This window comes from Mercurialis annua, linkage group LG5 (assembly GCF_937616625.2).
Source record: "Mercurialis annua linkage group LG5, ddMerAnnu1.2, whole genome shotgun sequence".
Classification (NCBI taxonomy): domain Eukaryota; kingdom Viridiplantae; phylum Streptophyta; class Magnoliopsida; order Malpighiales; family Euphorbiaceae; genus Mercurialis; species Mercurialis annua.
The window spans coordinates 54,355,300-54,368,991 of NC_065574.1; the positions used below are offsets into that span (position 1 = coordinate 54,355,300).

Here is a 13,692-nt window from a genome sequence, read left to right on the forward strand (position 1 = left end):
AACCTCAAGGTGTGAGTCCAACTCACTAGATACGGGGACTCCAGGTTACACCGTAACCAAGTGCTCGCTTGTATCGAACTCATATTCATGTTCACATTATAAGTGCATTTATATATCGACTCATCATTACTCGTTAACATACTAGACTGACTCTGGTGATCACACAGCCTATTGACACCCAATATGTAGCTAATTTCTTTGGATGGCATACTAAAATCTCAATTCAAAAACAATCATTCAAATTATATAAATGCGATGTATAAATTCATAATATATGAAAATAACTTTTATAAGTAATACTCGAAAGTAAATTGCAACTCACAGAACCCGCTATCCAAAACTGCATTATCGTCAAGCATTCTCGTAGGTTCCACGCGTCATTCGATCTCGTAGCTATTCCAGATCGTCGGCCTAGTAGTTCGTAGGTACGTCCGTTACTTATGCAAATTACTTGTACGTTTAATTTATAAACGTAAACTTAACGCTTAAATCCTAAGTTATAAACTTAGGTTAACTTATCGTATTTCAAATACGAATCTTAACTTTGATAATCTCTCAATCCCATTCTCGATATGCCGAATTCCATTTCTTGTATTAGGATTCGTAAATCCTACTTAACACTTACTACTATAATTACTCATTCAAAACGTCGAGCTAATCTCGAAACTTATGATCCTCGAAGTCCGAAATTCATCTTTTAGAGTCAAAAACTCAAAAACGTCAAATACGTAGGTCAAAATCGGTTTGAATGCACGTTGTTGCGAGTCGGGGTGCACGTGCGTGCATCTCAATGGGTGCACGATCGTGCAACCCTGGTTCACGTTCGTGCACCTCATCCGGTGTACGGTCGTGCACCTCTGGTGCACGTTCGTGCACCATGGAGGGTGCACGGTCGTGCACAGCCCCGGAAATCTGATTTTCGGGATTTTTCGACCATCCCGACGTGCCTAATACACCTATGCACCAAAACCCATATCTCCGTTTCTTTAAATACGCCAAAACGATCACAAAATATCGAATTAAACGTTATTACGCTTATTTCACCAAAACAGCCTATAAAATCCGATTTTTACCATCAATTCCGAAAGCTTTACCTTGATTTGATGCCCGAAGATGATAGAGGGTTCGATTCTGAAGAGATCTCCGCAAAAATTGCCCAAATCGGACGTCGAACGGAGAAACGGCGGCGAAACAACGGTATCGATGAAGCTACTGGATTCTCTTCGTTTCCTTCCTCTGATTACCTTTCTTTGAATGAAATGTATATATAGTTTGGTAAAATTCTTACTTTGATCCCTCTGCTTCTTCTTTGTTACAAATTGTCCTTTGAACTTTTCTTTTGTTCGATTTAGTCCATAACTAAATCAACTTTAACTATAATTCAAACGTATTATTTATATCCAAATAAATAATACGATACTAAAATTATTATTTTCCGTTAATAATCTTCTAATTGCTATCCTCGAGACTTAATTGGCTAATTTATATTTTGACTCTTGAACTTTTCAGAAGTTACACTTTAGTCCAAAACGCTTCCGCGTCCAAATTTTGAAAGGTCTCCGATTGACCTGAAACTTTTACCATAGGTACTTTAAAATATTTCGCGGAGCTTGGCGAAATAATTTTTCACTTCGGAATTTATATGGTTAAATTACCACTTTAGTCCCTGAACTCTAGTTTAGGACTTTTTTTTAACATTTTTCCTTTCTAATTCCAATTTCAATTCCAATTTTAGAACTGAAATATAATATTAAATCTCTCGCAATAATCTTCTCAAAACCGTCCTGCTAAAATTTTATATTTATATTAACTTCTCGGAAATCCTTTTGATATCACTACTCCGTTGACTCAACACTGGACACGTGGTCCAATTAGATACTTAAATATTTTGGGGTATTATGTTGAGAATAAACCCAACTCGTAGTAAATCCGGAAGTACGGAATCGATCCCACGAAGACAAGGGGTTTAAAATGAACGAACACGGATCTTGAATTCCAATTCGGAAAGCAACAACAAATGATTTGGATTTAATAACTACGGACTAAAAATAAGGTAAACAATAATTAATCTATCGATAACAACCAAACAATCAACTATTTAACTTAAAGATTGAAACAATAATAAAGATAAGTTCAAGGGTTGCTAGCTTAAATTGATAGAATCTTAGAGTCGGGGTTGTAGGATGGCGCCGGTTTTGGGTCAAGCTATTCGAAAGCCCTAAGTTCCGCTCTCTCGAGTCTAAAACTAGGAAAATTGCAATGAACTAATCAACCGATAACTAAATTGCCCTAGCATAATTAGTTATCGACTAAACTAGCAAATTACAATTAATCAAGCAAACTTAAGAGACCACCTAATCCCTAAACCGCCCTCGCGTGATTAGGTCCTAGGTTCAAGACTAATCAATTCCGTCTAATTAATTGACCCTCGCCTAATTAATTAGACCAAAATCCTAGGTTAATAGATCACACTAACCTAGGCATTAAGAGCACATAGCCAAAACAAACACAAGCCAAACACAAACCCAATCCCAATCAACTAACAACCTAAATTAACAACCCCCAAACAAGGAGTTTAGCCAACCATACTTAATCTAACATTAATCACAAGGTAATGACTAATAAGCATAATGGAAATAGGATAGATTACCTTGATTAGAAAGTAGAACACCAACATAAACAAGATAATGAAGATTGAATCATAAGAACTTGCATTAAAATGGGTATAAATCCCAAAATCTGGAAATGTATCAAGAACACTAAAAACTAGAAATATTCTCTAGAGCAAAAGGAAATTCTCTCTACTCTTAGTTGATTCTTCCAATAATGAGGTAATGACCTAAAAATAGAGATAAAAGGGGTTATATAGTACTCCCCAAAGAGGAAATAAAAGACATCCTATTACATGGGTGTTTAGCCAAATAAGGAAGTGGGCCTAAGTCTTGATTCTTCAAAATTCGAAATCTGAGCCCACATCATAACCCTTGTCTCGATCGAGACACTCATTAAAAGAGTGTGTCTCGATCGAGACACTAGTAGCTCAAAAGCTACTGCCTCAAATCTTGGTCTTGTCTCGATTGAGACACTTCTTCTTGTGCCTGTCTCGATCGAGACAAGCTTCTGGCTTCTCGAAGGTTTTGTTTCTTTGCTTTCTTGACGATTCTCTCGCTTCCTTTAGCCAAAACCGCTCTAAAACACTCAAATGCCCTGAAAAGGTAAAGCACGTAATAAGGTACTCAATTCATCTTAAAACACTATGAAAGTAGCATAAAAAGTGCTTTAGAACACCCTAGTAGATAGGAGTATTTTACTCCTATCAAACCTCCTCACACTAAACCTTGCTTGTCCTCAAGCAAGAAATGCATCAAACCACAACTCACTCTTAGCAACTTTGGCAATAATGAACAAGCATCAACAATCAAACTCCACATCAAGAATGCACAAATGCAAATGTCTAACATCAACAACTAGAGACAATGCAACAAATGAGCAATTCAATTGTCATGACATATTCCAAAGACAAAGAGAATACAATCGCATTAGTCTATGGTCAATCTCGACTAGTCAAGTTATCACCATCATCTACGGGACATGCAAATATTTGGTTAACAAAATATTGGGCAAGCTATGGCAAATCGAACATAAGCATTGATCAAAGGCAATAAAATCCTCACAAGGTGTCACTCTATCACACAAGTGTTTAAAGCAAAAGTTGAAGCACACAACACACGAAATTCCCATAGGTTTGCTCATAGTCCTAAACTCCACTACTTAGCTCGGTGATTGACAAATATCATGTGGACTTTGCACGGGTTGTAACGTGGCCAAGGGTCGGGGTAGGTCAAAGTTGATAATTTAGGCTAAAACTTGACTTGAAACTAGTTATTATATTAACTTCGAGTTCTTTAGGCTAGCTTGGAATTTTTTAGCGTAATTGAACTTCTCTTTTCATTCTAATGCCTTTATTTCTTTTCATGCTTTCCATTTTTGTATTTTCCTTTTCTTTTCTCACTTGTTTTCTTTTTCTTTTTTTTTTCTTTTTCCTTCTTCTTCTTTCCTTTTCTTCCTTAGGCATAGATTAGAAATTTTTTTTTTTTTCTTTGGAGCTCAAGTCCATACTCCTTCATTTTCATCAAGCTAAAACCCTCTCCTCCTCACACTAGTTCTCAAGTCAAGTTCGGGTGATTAAAATTGGAAATTGAAAAACGGATTATGATGTGAATGTGGAAATATCAACAAAGGTCTATGCTCAAATTTGGCTATCTAGAGGTAAAAGGTAAGCTTTAAAGTGGTCTCTAGAATTGGTTACACCTAATGCCACATTCATCTAATTATCAATCACTCAACCATGCAATCTTGAATGGACACCGAGCAAATTCTAGGAATTTCGGACAAACGACACTCACAATAATCAAATAGGCTCAAAAATGCTCAATCATAAATGTGGTGTTATGCCTTATCCTCAATTCCTATGTTCTCATGCCAAATTATGCCCAAAATTAAGATAACACAAATTTTTCAAAATTACGCAAATCATGCATCCGTATTAAGCTAAACTATCATTTTCAAGAATCAACAACTAAAGGTCAATTTAGCCCCTATCTCTTCGCAACATGTCATGCCCATCATATTTCATTAAGCAAGCATTAAGAATAGTTGTTTAAGCTAGACAAATGCATTATGACATTTAAGTACAAGAGATAGTAAAAGTTGATGCTACTCAAGATATTGCCAAATTCACTAATCTTAAACAATCAACATTTCAAGCTTGGTACAAAAGTTTAGTGGAGGCGACTCAAACATCCTACAACTAGACTCAAACATAAAGAAAACACACAAACATAAAGCAATAAAGATAAAGCGAGATACAATTTCATAACCCTCCTCACACTATTTCTAGCTTAGTCCCTAAAGCATAGAAATATAAAATAAAGCAAGAAATTGTAATGAGAGAGTTAGAAAAAGCAAATCTCGCTAGTCGAAGTCCGGGGTGGCGGGAGATTGAGGTGGAGTGTCAATCCAAACGATTCCCGAGCCATTCACATAATTGCGGAAATTTTCATCTTGGCGGTCCATCTTCGCTCTCAAGCGCTCTTGCTTGTATTCGAGTCTCGCCATTCCACGCCTTTGTGCCGCTTCCATGCGCTCTAACATCAATCTTTGCTCCTCCCAAGCCCGGCGATTTTCCTCCGCCAATTCCTTGAAACGATAGTCAAAAGTCGACCATTGAGCCCCCCCTTGCTCGGGTTCGGCCCCTTCGGAGGCTCGCTCGGGTTGAGACATTTCTCCCACTTTTTCTTTTCCCTTTCTCCTCACACGCTCCTTCACCGGTCGAGCAATTGGTTGATCCCCTTCTTGTCCCGCATTGGGAAATTCCGCTCGAAACGCCGCATCGGGTCCATGTCTATTGATCCAACTAGCACGCTTGTAAAAGGGAACCACTTCCCCCTCGTGAACATAAGACGCCGCTTTCAAATGATCGATCCCAAGCCGCCTTGGAGCATGAATAACCCATGGTGCCAAATCCTCATTTGTAATGCCTCGCTCCCAAGTCCGGAGAAGTGTTAGAATCATCCAACCAAACCCCACTTTCTTGTTTTTGTTGCCCGGAACTTCCAATAGCATTTGCCTCAAACGGAATGCAAGGTTTAGCCGAATAGCTTCATCTTCGGGATGCAAAATGGAGTTCAAAGCAAGCAAGTCCTCCTTTGCAACCTTAGAGTATTCATTCCGCCCCATGAACGAATGTCCATACCATTTTAGGACCACCACAATGGCGGTGTCCTTAACCTCATTCACCTTCGATGTGTGAGGATCATAGAAATCCTCATCCGATAGTTCCTTCCAAACAACATCCGCATCAAATTCTTCCGGCATAGTAGTCAACCCTTCTTCCCGCATTTCCAAATTCGCACTCAAGTTATGAGCATTACTAACACACTCATTTCCCCTAAGTCGGAAAATGATATTGCCATCCTCCTTTCCGGCCTTGATGGTCGAGAAAAATTCGTAAGTCAATTCCTCCGCATAATCGTGCGGAAGTTCCGCCAAGTAACGCAAACCCAACACATCCAAGTGTCTTTTCACATCTCCTTCAATCCCCAAATCCCTCATAGCTTTCCAATCAATCTTGAATGGCTTGGCAATACCCCTAGCACGGAGCTTTTCGTATGTCTCCCCCTCTTGTACCGAACGACATTGGAATGGAGTTTCAAAACGCCTTGTTAAGGCCTCGGGGGTGTTCGGCCCGAATTTCCTTGCACCGGAGGCGGATTGCTTGCGAGTAGCTCTCTTGGGTTGTGGTTGTTCTTGAGTAGGAGGAATTGAGCTTGTGGCGGCATTGATGGTGGCGGTGGAAGCTTCCTTAACGGTCTTAGCGGTTCGAACCATAGTGAGAAGGACGAAAAGGGTATCCGAAAACGTATTTTGTTTGAAGTTTGGTGGTGGTTTGGTGGTGGTTATAGGGTGGCCGAATTTTCTTGGAGGAGAGATGAAGAAGCTTTGATTTTGCTAAAAATGGCTAAGATAGATGGAGAAGATGAAGTGGTGGGTGAGCTTTTATGGTAAAATTCTAATTTCAAAATGGAAGCCCAAGATGTTGCCACTTCATCCATCCATGTCTTTTGTGTTTCTTAGGAATGGCTAGGATCGTGCCACCTCATCAATCCATGTGCTTGTGTTTGAACCAAATGTAATCCCCCTCTTTAATTATTGTCTCGATCGAGACACCTGGGTAAGTGTGTGTCTCGATCGAGACACTAGTAGCTCAGAAGCTACTGCCTCGTTTTCTTCTCTTGTCTCGATCGAGACAGCTCTTTTAATGACTGTCTCGATCGAGACACCTATACATGAGTGGAATTCGATTTTTTCCTTTTCTTACTTAGCCTACACAACACAAACAACACACCCGGCATAAGATCCAATAAAAAAAATTCAAAAAAAAAACAACTAAAATACGAAAATTAAGTAACTAAGAAAATGGAAAGACAAGGATTAAAAATCGAACCTCTCGGGATTGCCTCCCGAGTGCGCTTGTTTCAAGTCGAAAGCTCGACCGTTCCATCACATGAGACTTACGAAGGAGGGGCTAGATAGACTTGTTCGCCTATTTGATCCGTCAAAGGTCCCAAGTAGGGCTTGCAACGGTGTCCGTTGACCTTAAACGTTTCCCCCTTTTGGTTTTCCAATTCTAAAGCTCCATGGGTTGCTACATGCCGAATCTTGAAAGGCCCACTCCACCGAGATTTTAATTTTCCCGGGAACAATCTCAACCTTGAATTGTAGAGCAACACAAAGGCTCCTACCTCAAAAGTCTTGGGTGAGATGTGAGCATCATGCCACCGCTTTGTTTTCTCCTTATAGAGCTTAGCATTCTCATAAGCATTGAATCGGATTTCATCCAACTCATTGAGTTGTAACATGCGCTTCTCACCCGCCGCCTTGAAATCATAATTCAACTTTTTGATGGCCCAATAAGCCTTGTGCTCTAATTCCACCGGTAAGTGGCACGCCTTTCCGTAGACAATGCGAAAAGGGGACATACCAAGCGGTGTTTTAAAAGCCGTCCGGTATGCCCACAAAGCATCGTCTAACTTTAAGGACCAATCCTTTCGAGACCCATTCACCGTCTTTTCCAATATTCTTTTCAACTCACGGTTGGACACCTCGACTTGGCCGCTAGTTTGGGGATGATACGGAGTTGCAACTCGATGATGTACATTGTACTTCTTCATTAAGGCGTCAAATTGCCGGTTGCAAAAATGAGACCCCCCATCGCTTATGATGACTCTTGGTGTGCCAAAACGATTCACGAGATGCTTGAGAAAACTTAGGACAACCTTGGCGTCGTTTGTAGGCAAGGCCTCCGCTTCTACCCATTTGGACACGTAATCCACACATACCAAGATGAAGAGCTTCCCGTGAGACATCGGAAAGGGCCCCATGAAGTCTATCCCCCAAACATCAAATATCTCCACTTCTTGAATGGAGGTCAATGGCATCTCATCCCGTTTTGAAATGTTTCCAACCCTTTGGCAACGGTCACAATGCCCCACAAAGTCCTTGGCATCACGAAATAGGGTCGGCCAAAAGAACCCACTCTCAAGAACCCTTGCGGCGGTTCTAGATGACCCATAGTGCCCGGCATAATCCGCTTCATGACAATGGCTCAAGATTGGCATCATTTCCTTCAATGGTACACACCTCCGAATCATCCCATCCCCACATACCTTGAATAGGTAGGGTTCATCCCACAAAAATCGTTTCACATCGCTTAAAAATTTCTTTCTTTGATGATGGGATAGATCCGGAGGCATGATATTCGAAGATAGGTAGTTTGCAATATCCGCATACCAAGGTGTATCGACTTCCGAGATCACCATCAACATTTCATCCGGGAATTTCTCATTAATCTCCACTCCAATTGGGATTGCTTCCGGGTTCTCAAGCCTTGATAGATGGTCCGCAACCACATTTTCCGTTCCCTTTTTATCCCGGATTTCAATATCAAATTCTTGCATCAATAGGATCCACCGGATTAGGCGAGGCTTTGCATCTTGCTTGGCAAAAAGATGCCTCAATGCCGCGTGGTCGGTAAAAACAATAGTCTTGGCCCCAAGTAGATAAGACCGGAATTTATCAAGAGCAAAAACCACGGCGAGCATCTCTTTTTCCGTGGTGGTGTAGTTCAATTGAGCCCCCGCCAAAGTTCTACTAGCATAATAAATCACATGGACTCGCTTCTCCTTACGTTGCCCCAACACACACCCTAGAGCTTGGTCACTTGCATCGCACATGAGCTCAAAAGGTAAACTCCAATCCGGAGTTGAAATGATCGGAGCGGTCACAAGTGCTTCCTTCAATTTCCCAAACGCCTCACAACACTCCCTTGTGAACTCAAATGGGGCATCCTTCACTAGGAGATTCGTCAACGGTCTTGCAATAGATGAGAAGTCCTTAATGAATCGCCGGTAAAAACCCGCATGGCCTAGAAATGCCCGGACTCCCTTCACCGTGATCGGGGCAACCAACCTCTCGATTACCTCCGTCTTAGCTCTATCCACCTCAATACCTTTCTCGGAAATCTTGTGCCCGAGCACAATACCTTCTTCAACCATGAAATGGCACTTCTCCCAATTAAGTACCAAATTTGCTTCCTCACACCGTTTCAATACGCGTTCAAGATTCACCAAGCACTTGTCAAAAGAATCCCCGAAGACGGAAAAGTCATCCATAAACACCTCCATAATATCTTCAATCATATCATTGAAGATTGAGGTCATGCATCTTTGGAATGTAGCGGGTGCGTTGCATAGACCAAAAGGCATCCGGCGGTATGCGAAGGTACCGTAGGGGCATGTGAAGGTCGTCTTCTCTTGGTCTTCCGGGAGAATTAATATTTGGTTGTATCCGGAGTACCCGTCGAGGAAACAGTAAAACTTGTGACCCGCTACTCTCTCCAACATTTGATCGATAAATGGTAGCGGAAAGTGATCTTTTCGGGTTTCCGCGTTGAGCTTTCGATAATCAATGCATACTCTCCAACCGGTCACCGTTCTTGTGGAGATTTGCTCTCCCTTGTCATTTTCCACCACCGTTATACCTCCCTTTTTAGGCACGCATTGAATCGGGCTAACCCACCCACTATCCGAAATAGGGTAGATTATCCCGGCGTCGAGGAGCTTGACAATCTCTTTGTGCACAACTTCCTTCATATTTGGATTCAATCTCCTTTGCCTTTGAGTTGATCTCTTCGACTCGTCTTCAAGATGAATCTTGTGCATCACAACTTGAGGGCTTATCCCTCGGATGTCGGAAATTTGCCATCCCATGGCCAACACATGACTCTTCACTACTTGAACAACCCTTTTCTCTTGCTCTTTTGAAAGCTTATCGGAGATGATGATGGGGAGCGTTCTGTTTTCTCCCACAAATGCATATCGGAGGTGAAGTGGTAACGGCTTCATTTCAACAATTGGTGGCACCTCGGAAGATGGGGGTGTCACTCCTCCTTCTTTTATCAAGATTTCCGGCCTTGGCTCCTCTTCTTCGGAACACTCACCCTCAATGTCATCGGAATGGAAGACAACCTTTGAAACTCGAGAAAAATCAGTAATTTCCCCATTACAGCTTGTCTCTTTCGAGACAGAGGGGTCCAAATCGAGACAAGGAGTGATTTTCCCTTGTCTCGATCGAGACACCCCTGTCTCAATCGAGACTAGGCTAAGTTTTGGGGCAGTAGCTTTTGTGCTACATGTGTCTCGATTGAGACACTTTTCTGGGTGGCTGTCTCGATCGAGACACCCCTTGCAGTGGTCAAAATCTTCCAAATTCCGTAAAACTCCTTGGTTGATGACTTCCACATTCTCTTTCAATTGATCTTCCACAAGATTATCCACCAAATCAACCCTCATGCACTCTTCGTCCTCGATGGTGTTCCGCATCACCCTCTTCATATCAAACTCCACTTTTTCCTCATCAATTCTCAAGGTAAGCTTTCCGGCATGCACATCAATAAGAGCACGCCCGGTGTTCATGAATGGGCGGCCAAGGATCATAGGACACTCTTTATCCACCGCGTAGTCCAAGATTACAAAGTCCACCGGAAAGATGAATTTATCCACCTTAACAAGCACATCTTCTACTATCCCATACGGCTTCTTGAGAGAGTGATCGGCTAGTTGTAGCACCATCGAGGTATGCTTCACCGGTTGTTCACCAAATAAGGACCTAAAAAGAAACAAAGGCATCAAATTAATACTTGCACCAAGATCACATAAACAATTTATAGCATTAGTATTTCCAATGGTGCAAGGGATAGTGAAACTCCCTGGATCTTTTAGCTTTGTTGGTAGGTTGCTTTGGATTATAGAACTACAATTCTCCGTGAGGGGTATTGTTCCGCCTTGCTCCCAACTACGCTTATTCATGATGATGTCCTTCAAGAACTTCGCGTATTGGGGCATCTCTCTTAGAGCATCCGCCAAACTAAGGTTGATTTGAAGCTTCTTGAAAACCTCAAGGAACTTATGGAACTTTTGGTTGTCCGGTGCCTTCCTTAGCCGGCTTGGAAATGGTACTTTCGGAACAAAGGGTGGAGGTGGTGGAGGTCTCACATATGCTTCCTCGATGTTAATAGCCACCTCCTCACTAGCATTAGGGAGTTCTTGACTAGAGCTAGCGACATCAATCACCACTTGAGGCTCATCCTCCTCTACAACATGCTTCTTCCCATTGGCCTTCTCAAGATTCCTCCCGCTTCGGAGCTCTACCGCTTTAAGATGCTCTCTTGGATTGTTTTCCGTAGTGGACGGCAATCCCCCTTGAGGTCTTCCTTGAAGCGAAATTGCCATTTGAGAAATTTGGGTTTCCAAATGATGAATAGTGGAAGCTTGGTTCTTCTCCCGTTGCTCCATTTTTTCCAATTTCTCAAGTACCTTGGCAAGCACATTTCCCTCATCCGTGTTCCGTGGTTGTTGAAAACCGGGAGGGTGTTGCGGTCTACCACCATAGTTGTTCCCATGGTTTGGATTTCCTTGGTAGGGACCTTGTTGTTGTGGAGGTCTATTGTGACCTTGAAAGTTTGAACCCGCTTGATTTGACCCTTGAGCATTGCCTTGCCCCTCTTGATTTCTCCACCCAAAATTTGGATGATTCCTCCATCCGGGGTTATAAGTGTTGGAATAAGGATCATTGGCTTGCCTTTGACCCCCGATGTAGTTCACTTGCTCACTCATACTTTGCCCCGTAACTAGGCATTCGCCTCCCGAGTGGTTGAGATCCCCACAAAACTCGCATCCTACTTGGACATAGGCCACCGGAGCATTTCTTGGGGCAACTTGTTTCCTTAAGGCATCCACTTGCGCTTGAAGTGAAACATTTTTCTCCTTGATAGCTTCCATCTCTCTAACTTGGTCAAGCGTCATTACCGACTTTTGACTAGCCGGTGCTCTTCTATCCGTGGGCCCCCATGTGCTACTAACCATGGCCAACTTTTCTACCAACTCAAGAGCCTCTTCATACGTCTTTTGCATCAAAGACCCCCCCGAAGCCGCATCAATAGTGGCTCTAGTGGTGATATTCGTTGCATCATAGAAAATTTGAATCACATGCTCCTTGTTAAGCTTATGATGGGGAACACTCCTTTGTAGATCCTTAAAGCGCTCCCAAGCTTCATAGAGTGACTCCCCGTCGAATTGCACAAACTCAAGAATGTCTTTGGTTAGCTTTGTTGTCTTGCCATGTGGAAAGTACTTGTTAAGGAAAGCTTGAGCCAACTCCCGCCAAGTATGGATCGATTCATTGGGTAGAGATTGAAGCCACAAACTAGCTTTATCCCTCAAAGAGAAAGGGAACATCCGGAGCTTGATTTGGTCCGCGGTTATCCCATGAAGCTTGAACGTGTTAAGGACCCCCAAGAACTTGGCTATATGGGCATTTGGGTCTTCATGCTTCAACCCAAAGAAAGCACAACGGTTCTCCAAGAGTTGGATAGTACTCGGCTTGATCTCAAAGGTCGCCGCTTGAACCGGCATAGCAAAACATCCGAACGTGGCATTATCCACATCCGGCAAGAAGAACTCGCCCAAAGTTTGCCTCGGTTGATTTTGCACTTGTGGTTGCACCCGAGGGCGAACATCCCTTGGTCGCTCTTGTTGCCTTTGTTGATTCACATTCTCAAGTGGAGGAGGGGGTGGATATTGTTGTTCCCCTTCATCCACTAGAGGATTGAATCCTTCTTCTATCTCATAATCATGTCCGTCACCCTCCATAACTAAAGGAATTCGGGCTCTTCTTCTCACGCCTCTTTCGTAACTACCGAGATCCTCTTGAAAAGGTTCTAGTGGAAGATTAGCACGTCGTGTATTATGCATACACGAAGGGTAGATTCCTACACACAACAAAGACAAGAGAACCGAGCGTAAATCACGAAAACACGCAAGATGAACAACAAAAAGTAAAAACAGAAAATAATGCTAACTCGACCGAATTTCAAAATACTTTCAATCAATTAAACGCAACCTTGTCCCCGGCAACGGCGCCAAAAACTTGTTGAGAATAAACCCAACTCGTAGTAAATCCGGAAGTACGGAATCGATCCCACGAAGACAAGGGGTTTAAAATGAACGAACACGGATCTTGAATTCCAATTCGGAAAGCAACAACAAATGATTTGGATTTAATAACTACGGACTAAAAATAAGGTAAACAATAATTAATCTATCGATAACAACCAAACAATCAACTATTTAACTTAAAGATTGAAACAATAATAAAGATAAGTTCAAGGGTTGCTAGCTTAAATTGATAGAATCTTAGAGTCGGGGTTGTAGGATGGCGCCGGTTTTGGGTCAAGCTATTCGAAAGCCCTAAGTTCCGCTCTCTCGAGTCTAAAACTAGGAAAATTGCAATGAACTAATCAACCGATAACTAAATTGCCCTAGCATAATTAGTTATCGACTAAACTAGCAAATTACAATTAATCAAGCAAACTTAAGAGACCACCTAATCCCTAAACCGCCCTCGCGTGATTAGGTCCTAGGTTCAAGACTAATCAATTCCGTCTAATTAATTGACCCTCGCCTAATTAATTAGACCAAAATCCTAGGTTAATAGATCACACTAACCTAGGCATTAAGAGCACATAGCCAAAACAAACACAAGCCAAACACAAACCCAATCCCAATCAACTAA

The 13,692-nt window shown here is 42.1% G+C and overlaps 1 protein-coding gene across 1 annotated transcript; it reads right to left on the bottom strand.

The window, feature by feature from the left end:
- Positions 1 to 7,062: 7,062 nt before the first annotated feature.
- LOC130015571 (uncharacterized) lies at positions 7,063 to 12,770 on the bottom strand. The gene is made up of 5 exons (XM_056105940.1): positions 11,724 to 12,770; positions 11,436 to 11,572; positions 10,916 to 11,328; positions 8,188 to 9,802; positions 7,063 to 7,686 (listed from the first exon to the last, which is right to left on the bottom strand). The coding sequence occupies exons 1-5, from the start codon at positions 12,768 to 12,770 to the stop codon at positions 7,074 to 7,076; spliced, it is 3,825 nt and encodes a 1,274-aa protein (XP_055961915.1). The 3' UTR covers positions 7,063 to 7,073.
- Positions 12,771 to 13,692: the final 922 nt, after the last annotated feature.

Excerpts from the sequence above, each read along its gene's own strand:
- LOC130015571 (XM_056105940.1), bottom strand. The coding sequence starts at position 12,770 with ATGGAGGGTGACGGACATGATTATGAGATAGAAGAAGGATTCAATCCT. Across the intron at positions 11,573-11,723 it reads GGCAAAGTATGAGTGAGCAA|GTCACAATAGACCTCCACAA; the intron begins GTGAACTACATC and ends CAAACTTTCAAG. Across the intron at positions 11,329-11,435 it reads AGGGAAATGTGCTTGCCAAG|ACCTCAAGGGGGATTGCCGT; the intron begins GTACTTGAGAAA and ends GCTTCAAGGAAG.